The following is a 19793-nucleotide window of genomic DNA, read 5'->3' as shown; positions in this document are numbered from 1 at the left end:
CAACACGTTAGGTCAATCGCAGTAGTTGCCTCTGAATGGCTTCTCGGAAATAGAATGAGCGGAATCTCGCATATTGTCACGTTCAACTTGAATAAAGTTTACAAATAAACGCATAACTTAGCGGCAGTAGTAACTTGCTGCTCGAGCAGGGTTGCCAAACTTAAACAATTAACCCTAGAACGAACAACTAAAAATCTGATAAAGTCTCGTATATTAGCTCAAATTGACTCACTGATCTCGTAAATCATACAATTTTAAAAGTAGAGGTTGAGAATGGTCTCGTACCAAAGGCCAATCATATACTTGTTCGAGGATTCCGGTACGATCGGCATCCCTGCGCTCTAGTATGCACTCCTGTGAACTTGGCACACGATATTAAAAAATCGACTTTTTTTTTAGAGTTCTGACATCCTTTTGAATAGTTCTAGAGTTCTTTATAATCATTTTAAATAGTTCCGATGTTTAAATTAAAAAAAAACTAATTTTAAAAAATCGTGCGCTAAGTTCACGCAGCGCACGAAATCACGAAAATCACAAATTTCTTCGGAGTTCTAGCTTGCTTTACAATAGTTCTACAGTTCTCTATCAGTTATATCAATAGTTCTAGCGATTAAAACGAAAAAATCGATTTTTGAAGTTTCGCCGCGTCCAAATTATAATTCATATAAGAAAAGATCAATTTCCGACGCGAGTTCTAGCCGATCTGATAATAGTTCTGGGCAGCATTCTCCGAGTTCTACAGAAAAGCTTCATAACTTTTTCCTGGAAAATAATTATTTTGCAAGTTATTGCAAAAAATATAAATCTACAAAAAAAAAAAATTACGAGTTCCAGCTGATCTGATCGGAGTTCTGGGTAGCGCTACCTGAGTTCTATCGAAAAGTCTAGTAACATTTTCCTGTGAAATAATTATTTTCCAAATTATCGCCATTTTTAACTTTTTAAGGCTGACTTATAGGAGATTTTTTTTTACGAGTTCTAGCTGATCTGATCGGAGTTCTGGGTAGCGCTACCTGAGTTCTATCGAAATGTCTACTAACATTTTCCTGTGAAATAATTATTTTCCAAATTATCGCCATTTTTAACTTTTTATGACTGACTTATAGGAGAATTTTTTTTACGAGTTCTAGTCGATCTCATCGGAGTTCTGGGTAGCGCTACCTGAGTTCTATCGAAAAGTCTAGTAACTTTTTCCTGTAAAATCATTATTTTCCAAATTATCGCCATTTTTAACTTTTTAAGGCTGACTTATAGGAGATTTTTTTTTTACGAGTTCTAGCTGATCTGATCGGAGTTCTGGGTAGCGCTACCTGAGTTCTATCGAAAAGTCTAGTAACATTTTCCTGTGAAATAATTATTTTCCAAATTATCGCCATTTTTAACTTTTTATGACTGACTTATAGGAGAATTTTTTTACGAGTTCTAGTCGATCTCATCGGAGTTCTGGGTAGCGCTACCTGAGTTCTATCGAAAAGTCTAGTAACTTTTTCCTGTAAAATCATTATTTTCCAAATTATCGCCATTTTTAACTTTTTAAGGCTGACTTATAGGAGATTTTTTTTTTACGAGTTCTAGCTGATCTGATCGGAGTTCTGGGTAGCGCTACCTGAGTTCTATCGAAAAGTCTAGTAACTTTTTCCTGTGAAATAATTATTTTCCATATTATCGTCATTTTTAACTTTTCAAGGCTGACTTATAGACTTTTTTTTTTACGAGTTCTAGCCGATCTGATCGGAGTTCTGGGTAGCGCTACCTGAGTTCTATCGAAAAGTCTAGTAACTTTTTCCTGTAAAATAATTATTTTCCAAATTATCGCCATTTTTTACTTTTCAAGACTGACTTGTAGGAGAATTTTTCTTTTGACGAGTTCTAGCCGATCTGATCGGAGTTCTGGGTAGCGCTACCTGAGTTCTATCGAAAAGTCTAGTAACTTTTTCCTGTGAAATAATTATTTTCCATATTATCGTCATTTTTAACTTTTCATGACTTATAGACTTTTTTTTTACGAGTTCTAGCCGATCTGATCGGAGTTCTGGGTAGCGCTACCTGAGTTCTATCGAAAAGTCTAGTAACTTTTTCCTGTAAAATAATTATTTTCCAAATTATCGCCATTTTTTACTTTTCAAGACTGACTTGTAGGAGAATTTTTCTTTTGACGAGTTCTAGCCGATCTGATCGGAGTTCTGGGTAGCGCTACCTGAGTTCTATCGAAAAGTCTAGTAAAAATAATTATTTTCCAAATTATCGCCATTTTTAACTTTTCATGACTGACTTATAGGATAATTTTCTTTTGACGAGTTCTAGTCGATCTGATCGGAGTTCTGGGTAGCGCTACCTGAGTTCTATCGAAAAGTCTAGTAACTTTTTCCTGTGAAATAATTATTTTCCAAATTATAGCCATTTTTAACTTTTCATGACTGACTTATAGGGGAATTTTTTTTACGAGTTCTAGTCGATCTGATCGGAGTTCTGGGTAGCGCTACCTGAGTTCTATCGAAAAGTCTAGTAACTTTTTCCTGTAAAATCATTATTTTCTAAATTATCGCCATTTTTAACTTTTCAAGATATTTGGAATATTGCGATAATTTGGGAAATAATTATTTTACAGGAAAAAGTTATTAGACTTTTCGATAGAACTCAGGTAGCGCTACCCAGAACTCCGATCAGATCGGCTAGAACTCGTCAAAAGAAAAATTCTCCTACAAGTCAGTCTTGAAAAGTAAAAAATGGTGATAATTTGGAAAATAATTATTTCACAGGAAAAAGTTACTAGACTTTTCGATAGAACTCAGGTAGCGCTACCCAGAATCGGGTTCAAAAAAAAATTCATAAGTCAGTCTTGAAAAGTTAAAAATGGTGATAATTTGGAAAATAATTATTTTACAGGAAAAGTTACTAGACTTTTCGATAGAACTCAGGTAGTGCTACCCAGAACTACGATCAGATCGGGTAGAACTCATAAAAAAAAATTCTATAAGTCAGTCTTGAAAAGTTAAAAATGGTGATATATCAAATAATTATTTTACAGGAAAAGTTACTAGAAAGGTGTACAGAACTTATCGACTAGAACTCGTAAAAAAAAAGTCTATAAGTCAGCATAAAAAATGTCCAACAACACGTTAGGTCAAGTCATCGAAAAGTAAAAATGTTGGAAAATAATTATTTTATAGAAAAAAGTTACTAGACTTTTCGATAGAACTCAGGTAGCGCTACCCAGAACTCGGCTAGAACTCGTCAAAAAAAAATTCTCCTACAAGTCAGCCTTGAAAAGTTAAATGACTATAATATGGCATAATTATTGTCACGTTACTAGACTTTTCGATAGAACTCAGGTAGCGCTACCCAGAACTCCGATCAGATCGCTAGAACTCGTCAAAAGAAAAATTCTCCTACAAGTCAGTCTTGAAAAGTAATAAATGGCGATAATTTGGTAAATAATTATTTAAAACGAAAAAGTTACAAGACTTTTGGATAGTACACAGGTAGCGCTACCCAGAACTCCGATGAGATCGACTAGAACTTAAAAAATTCTCCTATAAGTCAGTCATGAAAAGTTAAAAATGGCGATAATTTGGAAAATAATTATTTTACAAAAAGTTACTTTTCGATAGAACTCAGGTAGCGCTACCCAGAACTCCGATCAGATCACCTGGAACTCGTATTTTTTTTTTTGTAGATTTATATTTTACTATAACTTGCAAAATAATTATTTTCCAGGAAAAAGTTATGAAGCTTTTCTGTAGAACTCGGAGAATGCTGCCCAGAACTATTATCAGATCGGCTAGAACTCGCGTCGGAAATTGATCTTTTCTTATTTGTTTTTTAATTTGGACGCGGCGAAACTTCAAAAATCGATTTTTTCGTTTTAATCGCTAGAACTATTGATATAACTGATAGAGAACTGTAGAACTATTGTAAAGCAAGCTAGAACTCCGAAGAAATTTGTGATTTTCGATTTCGTGCGCTGCGTGAACTTAGCGCACGATTTTTTAAAATTAGTTTTTTTTTAATTTAAACATCGGAACTATTTAAAATGATTATAAAGAACTCTAGAACTATTCAAAAGGATGTCAGAACTCTAAAAAAAAAAGTCAATTTTTTAATATCGTGTGCCAAGTTCAAGGACCCTAGTATGCGGCTGGAGGTGAGGCTATGTAGAAATGCAATTGTATTAGCAGCAGCAGTAATGTTAATGTTTTGTGGTCCTCTGTGCTCACACATTGGTGAGAACAGAACGCCATCTAGTTTCAAACTACGCATAACTGTGGAAACTAAACATTTGACAGAAATACATACACAAACATGATATACTGAAAATAAAATAATACATACCAGTGCAGTAATCATACAAATGTTTGTAGAGTGTGAGAATCGAATTTGAAGACCAACGTCAGAAGTAAGACTATGCTAAACCGCTAGACCAACTAGGTTGTTATTAACATCATTCTATCTCATACATCGCCTATAATGAGGATTATGATGCTATGCTCGTATCTAGATGATAATGATAGTTAAAACAACATTCCAAGTATTCTCAATTCACAGCAGAAATAAAAAACGTGGGTCTGAAATTAAAATCGCGTAAAAACACAAAGCGAATAGTTTTTATGCCACCACATTCTTTGTTGTAACAGAAATGGACGGATTTACGAAAATATTCATATGATATGATGCACATTGCTACATTTTCTAACATTTCTTTAGTATAACTGGAATTTTCGATTGACGGATCTAATAATAAATTGGTACAGATAAAAGCTTTCGCATTGCGTACATTCCATTTAAATGAAGAGAAGTACTATTTTGAAGTATTTACTTGATGTTATAAATAATATTATTTGTACGATGATTAATTTTATGCAAAAGTTTTTTAACGTGTTGTTAATTTTTTCAAAATCTATCGAGGAAGACAGGTTAGGTGGAGTGTGAGTTTTTTTCCTACTGAAAACAACCGCAAGTACCGAAACGCCATGGCGCATTGCGTGCCGGAATCGTGGGGTTGTGTCAGCATTCTGCCCTAACTTCAACAGTTATTTTGATGTTATGACATGTAGTATAATCAATAATAATATTGAGGGAAACGTGAAGTTTGAAAACATTGTCCTAGTATTGTTTAGTGAACCAAACACACAAATCTAGACTATATAAAACTATAATTCAAAGCAGATAAAGAGTCAGTTAATTTAGAGAGACCGACTTTAGACTTGGGCTACTTATGTAGTGATATGAATGGTAGATTAACATTAACAACGCTTCGTTCATTTGTGAGATCTTCAATATAATGTTTTAGATACATTATTAAATGCAAATAAATGCCTAAATAATGTTACCAAATTAATTTTAAAAAGATTAAACGTTCATTTGATTTATTTTTCCTAGTTTTTTTCACTGAATCTTCAACATTAATTGGTTAATACAAGTTATTTTTAATATAAATTATTGATAAGCGGAAATGGCAGCAATTTATGCTTTTAATTTAGAATTTCAATATTTTGTTTTTATTTGTTTGCACCACTGTTAACAAGAATCTACCTGTTGTCAACTGAATTACCATTTAACTTGTAGTCCCTAATAAGGACAGGTCGGCTTAGGGGTTACCTATTCATAGTCTTGCAGTTCTTCTACTTGTATGTGATTTACTTGACGTCAGCAGTTAGAATTCAATTATTTTCATCAACGTATCGCTGTATTTTGTTAATCACTCGAATTAATGTTTAGTATTAATACAAAGTCCAATTATCAATATTATGTGCAATGTATGTAGTATATAAAATTCATTTTTTTATTCTAAACGTAATCAATTGCAGTTGATAATTTTATCGTCAATATTAAAAACGTTATCACAGACATCGAAAGTATATTCTCTATTAATATCGGCTCTCAGAATTATAATACGCTGTTAAAAAGTATATTGTGTATGTCTGTGTATATATGTTTAGTATATACAGTATCAGCTTTACTTAATTTAGTAATAGGTACATGAATGCTGACAGCATTCAGCCTGTATATTGTACAAAAACTAATAAAGTTAAAATAAATTAATAAAATATAAATAAATCTATGCTATATCTGTGGATGGTTACTTATTTCTTTTTACTTTTTTTTATTTATTGAACTACTGTTTGGTCTTTATTTTTTTACTATACCTATATATTATTTGGCATTGTGTAATTATGTATGTGATATCGTCAAGTCTCTGCCTATTGTCAACTAATAGGATTATTATTATTGTCTTTATTACTAAAATAACTTGCTTTATATTTTACTTCAAATAATGTGATGTCATGATGATCAGTATCCATCATATCATTACGGAAGTCCATAATACCCACTTCAGCTAATCCTTTTATTGCCTTCCAGAGATATCATAGCTCTTGCCTACTCTGTTTTATTACAATTTCAATTGCCCATAACCACTTTCCGTATCAATTACGGATATTAACCTTTACTGTCATAACAATAGGGTTTATTTTTACGTGATTTGTTTTAAATAAAGCTGTAGTTATTTATTTAACTGTAGTTATATTATAGTAAATGAGTCATTGTGTTCATGATTAATTATAAAATGTATGGTTATATTGGAATAGTAATATTTTTATGTCATAATATATTATTATACATGAATATACAAAGAACATATCTAAATATTGTTAAGTTTAATGAATCATTCAAATAATTTATTCATATAGGATATTTTTAGAAAGTGTTATTTTGTATTAATATTTTTTTACCTATCGTTCAGTTTAGGCTAGAGTCAATTGAGAGAAACTGGTTAGAATATCACCGAAATTTTAAACGAATTTATTAACTATGTTTATTAATTTAGGTGTTTATGTCTAAACTACAATGTGAATGATACACAGCTTAAAAGAATCTTTCTATATACATTCAAATTTTATGACACCTGGTCCTTCGAGGTTCGTGGTTCCCAAATAGTTTTTGCTGCGTACCACTTCAACCCCAAACCTTGCGTATCCCTTATTGTAGCAATTACACTAATATTATAAATCTGAAAGTTTGTGAATGTGTGTATGTTTATTTTGACAGCCGCACGTACCCCTTGATGCACCTTCACATACCCCTGGGGGTAAGCGTACCACTAATTGGGAAAAACCGTTCCAGGTGGATTGAAATGAGAACAACGACAAACATACACTACATATACCTGCTCAAAAATATGTTGCCCAAAACAAAATTAAATTCCCTTCACGCGTCTGTGCGGTCACTAAAGGAAATATCAACTCCAAAGCACTTTCATGTATCGATTTTTATAATCTAATTATAAGTACAATCGTGACACGCTATCCGGTTGTATATTAAGCACCCACACCTACAGGCCGAGGGGACGCCATGTTGGCCCTAGCAGGATGCGCTTCCGTGGTTAATTTTGTGCGAGGGTTTGATTGAGTTCGTTTGTCATTTGGAGCTTGTAACTTTTCTTCGCTTCTTGTAGTTCAATCGTTACCTTTGTTTGGTCTTGTGTTGCTGCTGTCTTCTTCATCGTTCAATCCATTTTCTTGCTTTTTTGGTTCTTGATTGAAATGTTTTTTCTTTCTTTCCTGAGCACAAATATTTGTATTTATATGAATGTTTCAATCGTTACCTTTGTTTGGTCTTGTGTTAGGTCTAAGGTCTTCTTTAATCCATTTTCTTTTGGTTTTTCATTGAAATGTTTTTTGTTTGTTTTAATTCAAAATCTGATCAGTAGTTTTAAGTTATTCTCGATACTGCGATTGAAGTAGGTTTCTTCGTATTTGGACACTGGTTTATTTATAAGAAAATTGATAGTTCATATAGAACAGAATGTAATACTGTTATTATTTCATGGTAAACATTATTGTAGTGTTTTACTACATAGTCAGACCTAATATATGCCTGTACTTAGATGCCTTATCCATAATAAGATTATTATGAATAGATGTGTCATAGAATAGGAATAATCATTTTACCAAGAAATCGAGACACGTCGGATGAAACAAGTTGTGCTAATTGATGTTTGTTTAGTGTACAGTCACTGGAAATCTTTATTAAATTGTATAACACCTTAGAAGTAGTATTGATATTAAATAATAAATAAATAAAACAATAAATAACTCTGGACAATTTACACAGCGCCATCTAGGCCAACGGTAAGCAAAGCTTGTGTTATGGGTACTAGACAACTGATACAAAAATTTAGAGATTTTTTCGTAAATATATACATTAATATGTGTAGAAAACAGCCAGGGGTTGAAAGGAGAGATGAAGGGAAGTGTCGTCATTTTTAAATAAATAATGAATATTTCGAAATAAATAATAAATATGACATTCAAAGTATGTAATAATATTACCCTAAAGGGGAAATTTAAAACAGGGGATGAAAGTTTGTATAGAAAATTCATTTTTGAAGTTAGAACTATAAAGCTTATTTGCTTGGTTATTTGGTTTAGATTATAGAATATTTTTTCTTTATTTGATCAAGGTCACTATAACATGCGAACAAATTTGCAAGCACAGCTAGTTACTTATAGCTATTTTAAATTTTAAATCCCTTCAATTAAGCCAGTGGGAATGCTGAATGTATTAGTAAACAAAGGGACGAGAATATTTTATAAATACATTGTCCCTTTTTGTTGTTGGCAGTAATCCAGTTACGGTTCCGATATGTCTGTAGTTTGGCCGACACGGACGGCCCGTGAAGGCGTGAGTGGCGTGCTGATTCTTTATTTATTGTTTTAAGTCGTCTGCCATACAATCGTTTTGTAGTAGCCTTTTTTTGGGCTACTCTAATGCTGTTGGCCGCTGCTGGCCTTTACAGCTTCACCGGACGATAGAGGACAAGTGCAGATGGCTTCCAAACCCGCGGAAGGACTTATGGTGCGGCTGAAGGCCAACTTCCGCCTGACGGATACGACTTTAGTTTGAGAACACCGCTAGGGGTACGAACGTTTAGGCCGTCGTAATTTCGATCCCCGTTTGAATTAGACGGGGGGTCTATCGGAGCGGGCAGGGCTTTAGAAGTGGGGACTGGTCTCGGGTTACGAACACTGATTACACTATTTGCTTTTGACAGAACTGCAAGAGCATATGCTGCTGGTAATTCAATTCTCCCAAATTTGAATTTAAATTTTATCTGTCTAAACAATATTTAAAAAGAAAACGAGCTGAGTTTCTTGTCAGTTCTGATTTCGAAAGCATTCCGAACTGACGGTAGATTTGACATATAACAGTCAGTAATAGACCTACATGAATAAAGATTTTGATTTTAGTCTGGTCCGAATTTTGCGAACTAGTTTGATCATCGTCATAGCCTTGCCGTTATCCCATTATTTGGGTCGGTGCAGTATGCTATCTTTATACATAATTATCTTTCACATTTTTCTCAGTCGTACTCATCAAGCCCCGTTCGTGTAGTAGTAACTCTGTATTTGGTTTGATAATACGTTTAAATTCGTGTTAAAATTCAAGATTTGCTGCAAAAATACTTATAGGCCTAAAGATTGACTACCCTACAGTGTTTCGCTAATTAGAGTTGGGAGCAAACGAACTAAAAGAACGAAGTAGTTAGCTGCGAACTAATTTAGACGATCCCAGTCGCGAACTATTATATTATACCTAAGACTAGTTTACAGATTGTAATTCCTTCATTTAGATCAGTCTTGTAGCTATGTACTGTACACATCATAGTTGATCTAAATTATCGTAACATCATTTGGGTTACGTATACAGACAAATATGTACGTTTGGATTATGTATATGTTTGAAAATGTTTTTATAAATGCGTACGGAATTTTAAAGATTTATGGTTTTGTCTTTTGGCACAATTATTTCGACTTTTTCACGAATGTAATAATTAGTAGTTGTAATGTCTTTTCTTAGTTTGTATATTTTTATTTATAGAACTAATAATTATATTGAAAATAGTATTAATTCCGGTATACAGTACAACGTATCTAAGGTATAAAATTTTGATTCGGCTTGATCGATTTTGATGAAATATTATATGTATATTCAATAGGTCTGACAATAGGTTTATTATTAATTTTTATACTCCTAAGAGTGAAGGTGATCACCAAACATTTTTTTTTCATTTTTTCGACAATTTTTTTTATTTCTTTATTATGTGGCATTAAAATTACATACAACCCTAAATTTTCACTCTTCTAGCATCAATTTCTATTTTTTAATAGCGATTTTAATTTATATGGCAAAGCAACGTTTGTTGGGAGAGCTAGTATATTATAAATGATCGGGATACTATGCACAAGAACCTTTCAGACTCTAATAAAACTGTATAAAATAGTGCAGTAATCAAACGCGACTACTGATAAGTAAATCAGGCTAAACCGCTACACTATAGAGGTCGAATATAAAACTTGACTGCAACAATCGACAATCAATCATCTCAAACGGTTATAAATCTTTCTGTATGTCCGTACAAAGTTACTATAAGGACAGACGTTAACAAATCGACCACATCGGAAGTGCGGAGGCCGCATCGTCTGGTCACTTCCGTCGTATAAGTGATAGACGGTAGGCGAATGATGAATTCGCATAGTCACGCAATATCGGGGTCCTAGCTGGACGACCCACCTGATGAATGTAGAAAAGAAGAGAATAGAAAATCATTTTTTCATATAAACTTAATTTAAGCATTTTCGAATAGTCATAACAATTTGTTTTTATCTACCGCTCATTCGGAAAACTGCCTCATCACAAGAAGAACAAGCAAGAAACTTGTGTTGCTCTTTTAAATAATCCATGTAAGTTCACATTTTACAAGTCGAAACGTGTGAATACAAACTACCAACCAGCACTAATTTATTAGGGTCAAATATAAATACACCATAAGATTAAATCAGTCGTAGTGGTAAGAGCAGACCAGTCCCTACAAGCAGCACTCGAGTCTTCAAGAAAAGAACTTACTTCTTCCTAAACGGTTGGCAAGCACTTGTATTTTCCCTGGTGTCAGCAAGTAAGCTCAGTTAGCAGTAATCACTTACTATCCGGTGAGCTCCAAGCTCGTTTGTCCTCTATACTCCATAAAAAAATCCATCTTGAAGTAATAGTAAACATAAAAGTCTGTTTGCTCTATGGTTGACTGGGAGAAAGTGCCTTAAGATGTTTTTTTTTGTGGATGATAATCAAATGGTGCAACCCGCCTGCGCTAACGATTTACGCTGGCGGGGCATCAGTGGAAGATGATAATATGAGCATGAGGTCAAGTCAGTTAGCCCATCGTGACAAATTCACTAGGAATTTATCACTATGGTTTCCAGGAGGAACCGCGTGGAAGTCGACCTAACATGGTACATTGCTAGCAATAGGAATTCCTAGTTCCCCCTACTAACAATCCCCTTAACCCGTACCTTAAGGTGTAAAGACTTTAAAATTATTTGTGTAAGTATATGTGCCTTAAAGTTTTTAAAAATAAAATAAAAGGTTTTGTACTGGTAAACAAACATTTGTATTCATGAGTATTTGTATTGTTTGTATGGGTCTGGGTGTTTTCTATGTATAATATGTGTTTATTTACAAAAAAAACATAGTTTTTTTTGTAAATAAACACATATATGTATCAGTTATGTAGTACCTATAACACAAGCTTTAGCTAGATTAACTTGGGTCTAGATGGCGCCATGTAAGTTGTCCTGAGATTATTATTATTATTATTATTATTAAAACATGATATGTCTCGTTTTGTTTGTTTATTGTTTAATTTCATCATTAAAATGCAAATGATGATTAAACGTCATCGAATTACTTTTTCATTATCCTTTGTTTTAAACAATAGTGTGTTTAATTTATGCATTGCAAAAAGGAAATAATTTACGCATGTTTAACAATTGTTCAGAAAAAAACACAAACTCTGCCTAATCAGAGATTAGTTATAGATGTATTACTTTTTAGTCACAGTAATAGAATAATTGTCATTATTCACGTGTATTAAGATTTATTATGGGTCAGCAACTCGCACTGGATACCTCTCAGGTCTCTCAGGCATCCACATGCTACATTAGAGTTTTAATTAGATGGTCGGCTTGATTATTAATATTGTAGTATAAAAACAATCTACATTAATTTGTAACATATATAATAATATTAAGTATAATTGATATATATATTATATCATGCAATCTTCCAGACTATAAGCAGATTCTGATTTTGATGAAACTTTACAGTAATATAGTTTATACATCAGGCTATCATACTTATTTGACATTTATCATTATAAGTTATAGTGTATGTGTTATTCTGATGTATCGTAAAGTTCATCAAAATGAGTTAGGTTCTCGTCGTGGTTGTGGTTGCTCAATTTACATAATATCTCTTTAAATTATACCCTATGTGTTATTCTGATGTATAAGCTATATTATTGTTGAGTTTCATCAAAATCCGTTGAGTAGTTTTTGCGTGAAATACTAACAAACATCCATCCATACTCACAAACTTTCTCATTTATAATATGAATAAGATATATATATATATATATATATATATATATACTTATATACGTACTATATATTTTTTTCCATTAAAAGCAATATTGTATAAGTTTTTTAAACATCAACTTATAAGCAAAAATTAACATGTTAATTATTTGGTTTCGTTACATTATTACTTTTTTCCTTAAAACAGTAATAGATTAATATAAACGTGATGTGTATGTATGTTGCTTACGTATTTAACTCGAGAACAACAGGAAAATACATTACGGGGAATATTTAATGTCATGAATTCATATAGTTATTGTAATTTATTAATTTAACCTCTAGGCTTCTGATTATACGTGGGCAATGCCAGGGTAAGTGAGTATACTCAGTACGTAGGAAGGTTGATAGTGACTAATTTTACTTGCCCAGAACGAAAGTTATTTGTACAGGGTTATTATTTATTTAATTTATAAATAATTCACACAGCGCCATCTAGTCCCACGATAAACAAAGCTTGTGATATGGGTACTAGACAACTGATATAAATACTTAGATTTTTTTTTCCTAAATATACAATGTACATAGAAAACACCCAGACCGATATAAACAATCATACTTATATGAATATGATAATACAAATATTTGGACCGTGAGAGAAATTGAACCCGCGACTATCGGAAGTAAAGCGGTGAGCTAAACCGCTAAACCACCGAGGCAGTCTATTAATTTAAAGTTTTACATTTTACAATAGTAACGAAGTTCATAGGGAAGCCATAAAATATGACCACAGATTTCCTGTCAAATTCAAACGGTCTGAGCGAAGTTCGAACCCCTAGCGGTGCCCTCAGACTAAAATCGTATCCGTCAGGCGGGAGTTGGCCTTCAGCCGCTCCATAAGTTCTTCCGCGTGTTTGCAGTGTCATCTGCACTCGCCACCTATCGTCCGGGGAAGCTGTAAAGGACAGTTCTAAAAAAATACTCATAGATGCCTATAGTTGTTTTTTAGAATAGAACGGTTTTTTTACATACATAATGTATGTAAATAAAACTGAGTCTTACTCTCTCTTATGTTTGTTATACTTCTATCATATAACGATATGATAGGACTATACTGGACATAGTAAGGCTCAGTTGTATTTCTCTTTAAAAAATATAGTTTATTAGAACCTGTTTCGTTATAGTAGTTTATTTTAACGAGTTAGTCTTCTAATAATACTATATTGCTGCATTTATGCTATTTTTATTATTATCCTATGGACATCTTGACCTTTCAAATAAAAAATAATCACCCAAAATTGATATAGTAATCTCGGAGAAATCGGTGTTATACCGATTCGCCGTTGATGGTTATTGCCGTTAACAATCAATTATAATTTGTAATGATTTAGGTTTATTATTCTACCAGTTTACTTTGTTAAATAAACCTAATAATATATTTAGAATAGGAATAAAAACATATCCGTAAGTTGAATATAAAAATTTGTAAGGTTTTAAGCTGGTAGTAAGAAATAATAAAGACAGGGCGACATTTTGTTGTTTATAAATAATAATACGATAAATCTTTGCCAATAACGTCACTAGCAGATTGAATACCAATTTTGCAGCTACACAATTTGATAACTTGCCAAAAACCATGTGAATACAGTGTCAAAAGTGATGTGTATTAATAGAAAAGTGTTGAAATAACAGTGAAGTGAAAGCAGAGCTTTTCTGCTTTTAATGTTGCAAAAGAACGCTTTGTAACTGCTTAAATTAGCAGTTATTGCAGCAGGTGAAGCTACACCTATGGTCGGGATGATGTGGTTCAAGAGGGAACCGAAACCGATCCCGGAGAAATCCGTGGAGAACGGTGTAGGTGTGGTGAATAAGCTGAGGAAGAAGAAAGGTAGTCTGTTGAAGCCGACGAGAGAATCCAGCGAGAGAGAGACGTCAACAGAAAGTGACAAGGAGAAGAGACGGTACTCTGACATTCTTGATATGAAGGTATCTTTAGGTTTGTATTGTCATTGACAGCTTACACGAGGAGTTTCCTTGCCATTGTTTAAAAGTAAGTATTAAGTTTGTAAACAGTTACATTATAAGCAGTTAAACGTTTAAACGGCGAACGCTTAAATTTTTTTCATAATAATAACGTTATTGAAAATAGCTTTTATTTCATTGTGGTACTAAATTATTCGTAGCTTATAAAACTAATCGGCGGTCAATGACTAATGTGACTTTGAAGGGAATATTAAGGTTTCTTAAGGGTTGGCAACGCACGTGATACCCCTGGTGTTTCAGGCGTAGCCTATGAGGCTACGGTAACTGTTTACCATCAGATGGGCCGTATGCTTGATTGCCACCATCATAGTATAAAAAAAAATTGAAAACAAAAGCTTCATATATTTACAAGTCATATAAGTCTATTTAAATTGTAATTAAAAAGTTTAATAATAAGTAGCTTATCAAATCAAATCAAAATATCTTTATTCATGTAGGTCTATTATAGATAGTTACGATAAATCTTCGGAATGCAGTTTAGCCTTGAATTGACACTAAACGGGGCCCGAAACTATTCTTAAATCATATTGTATAATACATACTAATATTAATTACTAGCCGTTGTCTTCCCATATATATAAATTAAAGTCGCTATTAAAAATAGATAGAAGTTGGTGATAGAAGGACGAAAATTTTGGGTTGTATGTGTTTTTAATGCCACATCATAAAAGAATAAAAAAAATTGTCCAAACAATTAAAAATAAATGTTAGGGTTGGCAATCCTTGTCACAGGGATATGAAGAATCGATAACCGATTCTCAGACCTACTGAATATGCATATCAAATTTCGTAAAATTCGGTCAAGCCATTTCGGAAGAGTATGGTTGTTGTAACATTGTGACACCAAAATTTTATGTATATATATCCTTTATATATTACATGTTATATGTTATATCAGTGTATGCAGTAACTACCAACATATGCTGTTACATTTATGTCGTTGAAGGAAACAGTTTTATCAGCAGTTATAAATTTTAACTATAAATAGTTATAGGTTATATCATCATTACATAGTATAAAACAAAGTCGCTTTCGCTGTCTGTCCCTATGTATGTTTAAATCTTTAAAACTACGCAACGGATTTTGAAACGATTTTTTTAATATATTTATAGAGTGAATCACTCTATCTATTAAAAAAATCGTTTTCAATTTAAAAATTAAAATTCAAGAGGAAGGTTTATATGTATATAATACATGTACACCCGGGCGTAGCCGGGGCGAGTAGCTAGTAATATTATAAATGCGAAAGTGTATCTGTTTAATGTTTATAAGTTTGTCAATGTTTATAAGTTGTAATATGGAATTAAGTGTCATAGGGGGTGAAAATTTGAGCAGATACAAACGAGGGTTAAAAGTTTAGCTAGAAGTTTTCATTTTATAATTTTACGTGTATTAGATTACAGAGTTAGCGCTTTTTATGGAAAAAAGCGTTACGAAAAAGCTTTTTCTCTTATACTGTTCTAACAATGATTTTTACAGGAAAAATAAACGATTGTCCGAAATTATTTTTACAATATAAACATTGTACAAAATGCAGTTGAATTACGAAATCTCTAATTTATACATTGTTTACATTTAGTTAGGCTGTTCCAATGTATCGTGCCGGTATTTATAACTCAGTTACCGGTTGACGGGCTAAGATGTTGAAGATTTTTAATATATAATCGAAACGCAAGTTTCTTGCTCTACTTGTGATGAGTCTGCGTTCCGAATTAGTGGTAGAATAAAGAAATGGTACCGGTTAGTATTCTAAGACATTGGGGGGCGGAGAGGGGGGGGGGGGAGCATTTTGGTATGGAATCGAAAAGGAAGTTTCTTGCACAATCTTCTTATGACGAGTCTGCGTTCTGAATGAGTGGTAGAACAAAAAAAATATGAATATTAAAAGGTCCAAATATTAAGTTCATTTGAATAAAGATTATTTTTCTATTATATATTCAACTTACTACTCGCCTCGGTTTCGCCCGGGTGTACAATTATTATATATATAAACCTTCCTCTAGAATCACTCTATCTATTAAAAAACCGATTCAAAATCCGTTGCGTAGTTTTAAAGATTTAAACATACATAAGGACGGACAGACAGCGACAACGACAACTACTTTGTTTCATACTGTGTAATGATTTCTAAACAATATATTTTTTTAATGGATCATAATGAAATGGTACACCCTCCTGCGCTAACGGTTTACGCTGACGGGGCACCAGTGGAGGTTGATAATATGAGCATGACATCAGCTCAATTAGCTCATCATGTCAAATTCACTAGGAATTTATCACGATGGTTTCCAGGGGAACCACGTATGCATTGTTAGCAATGGGGTCATTAGTCCACATTGCCTCTACTGACTAACTAACCCCCTTACCCCAATATAGAAAGTTCACGAGTATGATTGTATCAGTCACCCTTTCGAATTTATAATATTAGTATGTATAACTTTTATTGATTAGGTAATGCAGACGGCCCCGATGGTGTATTTTAGCACACCGCTTTACTTCCGATGGTCTCGGGTTCGATTCCTCATACAGTACAAGAATTTGTATTCATGTGTATCATTGTATCGGTCTGGATGTTTTCTATGTATATATGTGTACTAAAAAAATATCTATGTATTTATATCAGTTGTCTAGTATTTACAAGTTCTACTGTCCTTGGGACTAGATGACGTTGTGTTGTCTATGATGATATCGGTCTGTGTGTTTTCTGTTTATATTATGTATGTATTTATAAAAGAAAACTATATCTAAGTATTAATATCAGTTGTCTAGTATCTATAATACAAGCTCTGCTTACCGTGGGACTAGATGGCGCTGTGTAAATTATCCAGGGTTATAAAAAATCGTTAATTGTTAATTCTCCATTTTTGCCTTTTTGTTTCTCTGCATTAACTGATTAGTAAGAAATATAGTATAACTACATACTATATTTCTTACTAATCAGTTATTTCAATGTTAAACTGTCCACAACTGAGTCATTGTAATGTTGTATGTGATAATTTATTATCACTCATTTCTCACACAAAGTCATACATATGATTGTACACACTATATGTAACGCATACAAACACATACAAAATGCGTTTGTATGAATTTGTGGTATTACTTCCGTAATCATACAACGATAATTTATTCATACCAATGTTATAAAGACGAAAGAGTGTATGTGTTTGTTGCATTTTTAATACTAAACTGCTGGACGGAAATGAAATTTTTATTTAAAGAAAACCGTCGCTCCTGAGAATATCCTTCAATTTTTGTCTCTAACGGGTCTAGGTAGCGAACTTTGAATAAGGGCGAGCACAATAGATCTATAGAAGTCGCAGTGTTACAGGTCTTAGCAACTGACAATAGTACAAAACCCTTGTTAAAATATCATTAGAAAGAATGTAGGTTGTTTAGAAAAGATTTTAAAATAATACAAAAATCAATGTCAATGACTGAGTTTTTATAGTTTAAATTTACACCTGTTGTATATTAGCTGCTTATAATATAATACGGGACATATGAACACACTTATGTACGGCAGAAACATTTGTATTCATGAGTATGATTGTTTGTATCGGTCTGGGTCCTTTCTATGTATAATATGTATGTATTTACGGAAAAAACTATGTATTTGTATCAGTTATCTAGTACCCATAATACAAGATTTAGCTAGCTTATCTTGGGACTAGATGGCGCTGTGTGCGTTGTCCTGAGATTATTATTATTATATGTAATGCAGATAAAGTCGCGTGAGTTAACTAGTATTGTATAAGATAATATACTTTAAAACTTACAGTGAGTCCCTACCATAGAAACCTCTCTTTAAAAACCAATGTGTCAATAAGTGAAAATTCACTAAATGATTGGGCACTCACGAGAGAAATGTGAAAACTGAATGTTTACAGTGAAACTTGCAGCGCTGCAATTTCTTTTTAGGGTGCGTCTGTTAGTTGTGAATTGTATTTTACGTCTATATATCTAACTAGCTATACCCGCGACTTCGTTCGCGTGGAATTTAACTTCATTTTTCTATAATAAAAGTAGCCAAGTTACTCTTTATTACATCAGCTACCTGCCAATTAAAGTCCCATTTCAGAGATTAGCCGGAACAAACAAACAAAAAGACAGACAGACAAAAATAAAAAAAAAATATTTTGGTGTAGTACCGTATTTATATTCATATGAATGTAGTAAGAAACGGTTATTTCAATATTACAAACAGACATTGCAATTTTACGTATATGTATAGATGTAGGCACAGTATATTCGGTTGGTCTATAAATAGGTCGTAATTTTTTTAAATCCCCTAAGTGATAAGGTTCTTTCCAGGTGAATTCATAATGACTACCCAGACTTTGTCCTCGTCTTATCATACTCCCAGTGTCCGAGTATATACCGTTAGTGAAGGCAATTCTATATAGAGGTAAACCTACATTGAGATTCACTTGTAGTTTTATATACTCCCTTATTCACATGATTATCATTACATAGTATAAAACAAAGTCGCTGTCGCTGTCTGTCCGTCCCTATGTCTGCTTATCTTTAAAACTACGCAACGGATTTTGAAGCGGTTTCTTTTAATAGATGGAGTGATTCAAGAGGAAGGTTTATATATATAATACATGTACACCCGTGCGTACCGGGGCGAGTAGCTAGTTTAAAGTATAAGAATTATTTTTAACTATAGTTTTATATCCACTTATATCTTTGTAAAGAAGCTTATGATGAAATTGAAGGTAGAAGAAGAAAATTAAAATTCATAGCTCTGACAATATTATCTGATTGCACAAAAATTGAGCGTGTAGCAGTTTCCATGTTGATTATCGCACGCCTAATCCTAGTTAATATGTATTTACTTAACAGTCTTTATTTAAAAGAGCAACAAACAAGTTTCGTGCTCATTCTTCTTGTGACGAGTCTGTCTTCCGAATTAATGGTAGAATAAAAAAATATGTCTATTCAAAACTTCATTAACTTATTTGAATGAAGATCATTTCTATTTCACTCCTGTCACTTTTCACTTTGGGGTTCGCTCTACTGTGTCTTTTTCTGTCACTCATATTCTTGTAAAAAAATTCTCCATTACAATCCCCCCTCTGCCGTCCTAAGAAAGTAGTTTTTTTTTTATAAAAAATAGTGCAATGTTGGACATAATTGTAATTCTCAGTGGCACGGTCAGCACAAAAGGCGTCTGGGGCGTCTCGGCGGTAAAAAACAACAGGTTGTTAACCGTCTCGCGGGGTGACGTCACGTCGCCATAGGCAGTAACGCGTGCGTTTCGACGTTAACCGAATTTTGCATATATTTTAAACTAGCTCACCCGAGCAACTACGTCTGCATCACACTTGACATTTA

The 19793-nt window shown here is 33.1% G+C and overlaps 1 protein-coding gene across 1 annotated transcript in view; it reads left to right on the top strand.

Annotated features, from left to right (window-relative positions):
• Positions 1 to 19793, top strand: part of LOC131848790 (uncharacterized) — a 91596-nt gene that overhangs the window by 12675 nt on the left and 59128 nt on the right. The window contains exon 2 of the mRNA XM_059198729.1: positions 14018 to 14406. Coding sequence (XP_059054712.1) covers positions 14199 to 14406 — 208 coding nt within the window. The 5' untranslated portion in view covers positions 14018 to 14198. The remainder of the gene's footprint in view (positions 1 to 14017; positions 14407 to 19793) is intronic.

Source organism: Achroia grisella, unplaced genomic scaffold, assembly GCF_030625045.1.
Source record: "Achroia grisella isolate CSIRO2021 unplaced genomic scaffold, CSIRO_AGI_Agris_v1 utg1090, whole genome shotgun sequence".
In the NCBI taxonomy this organism is placed as follows: Eukaryota; Metazoa; Arthropoda; class Insecta; order Lepidoptera; family Pyralidae; genus Achroia; species Achroia grisella.
Note: the sequence above shows the minus strand (reverse complement) of the source record. Positions and strands in the feature narration are given on the sequence as shown.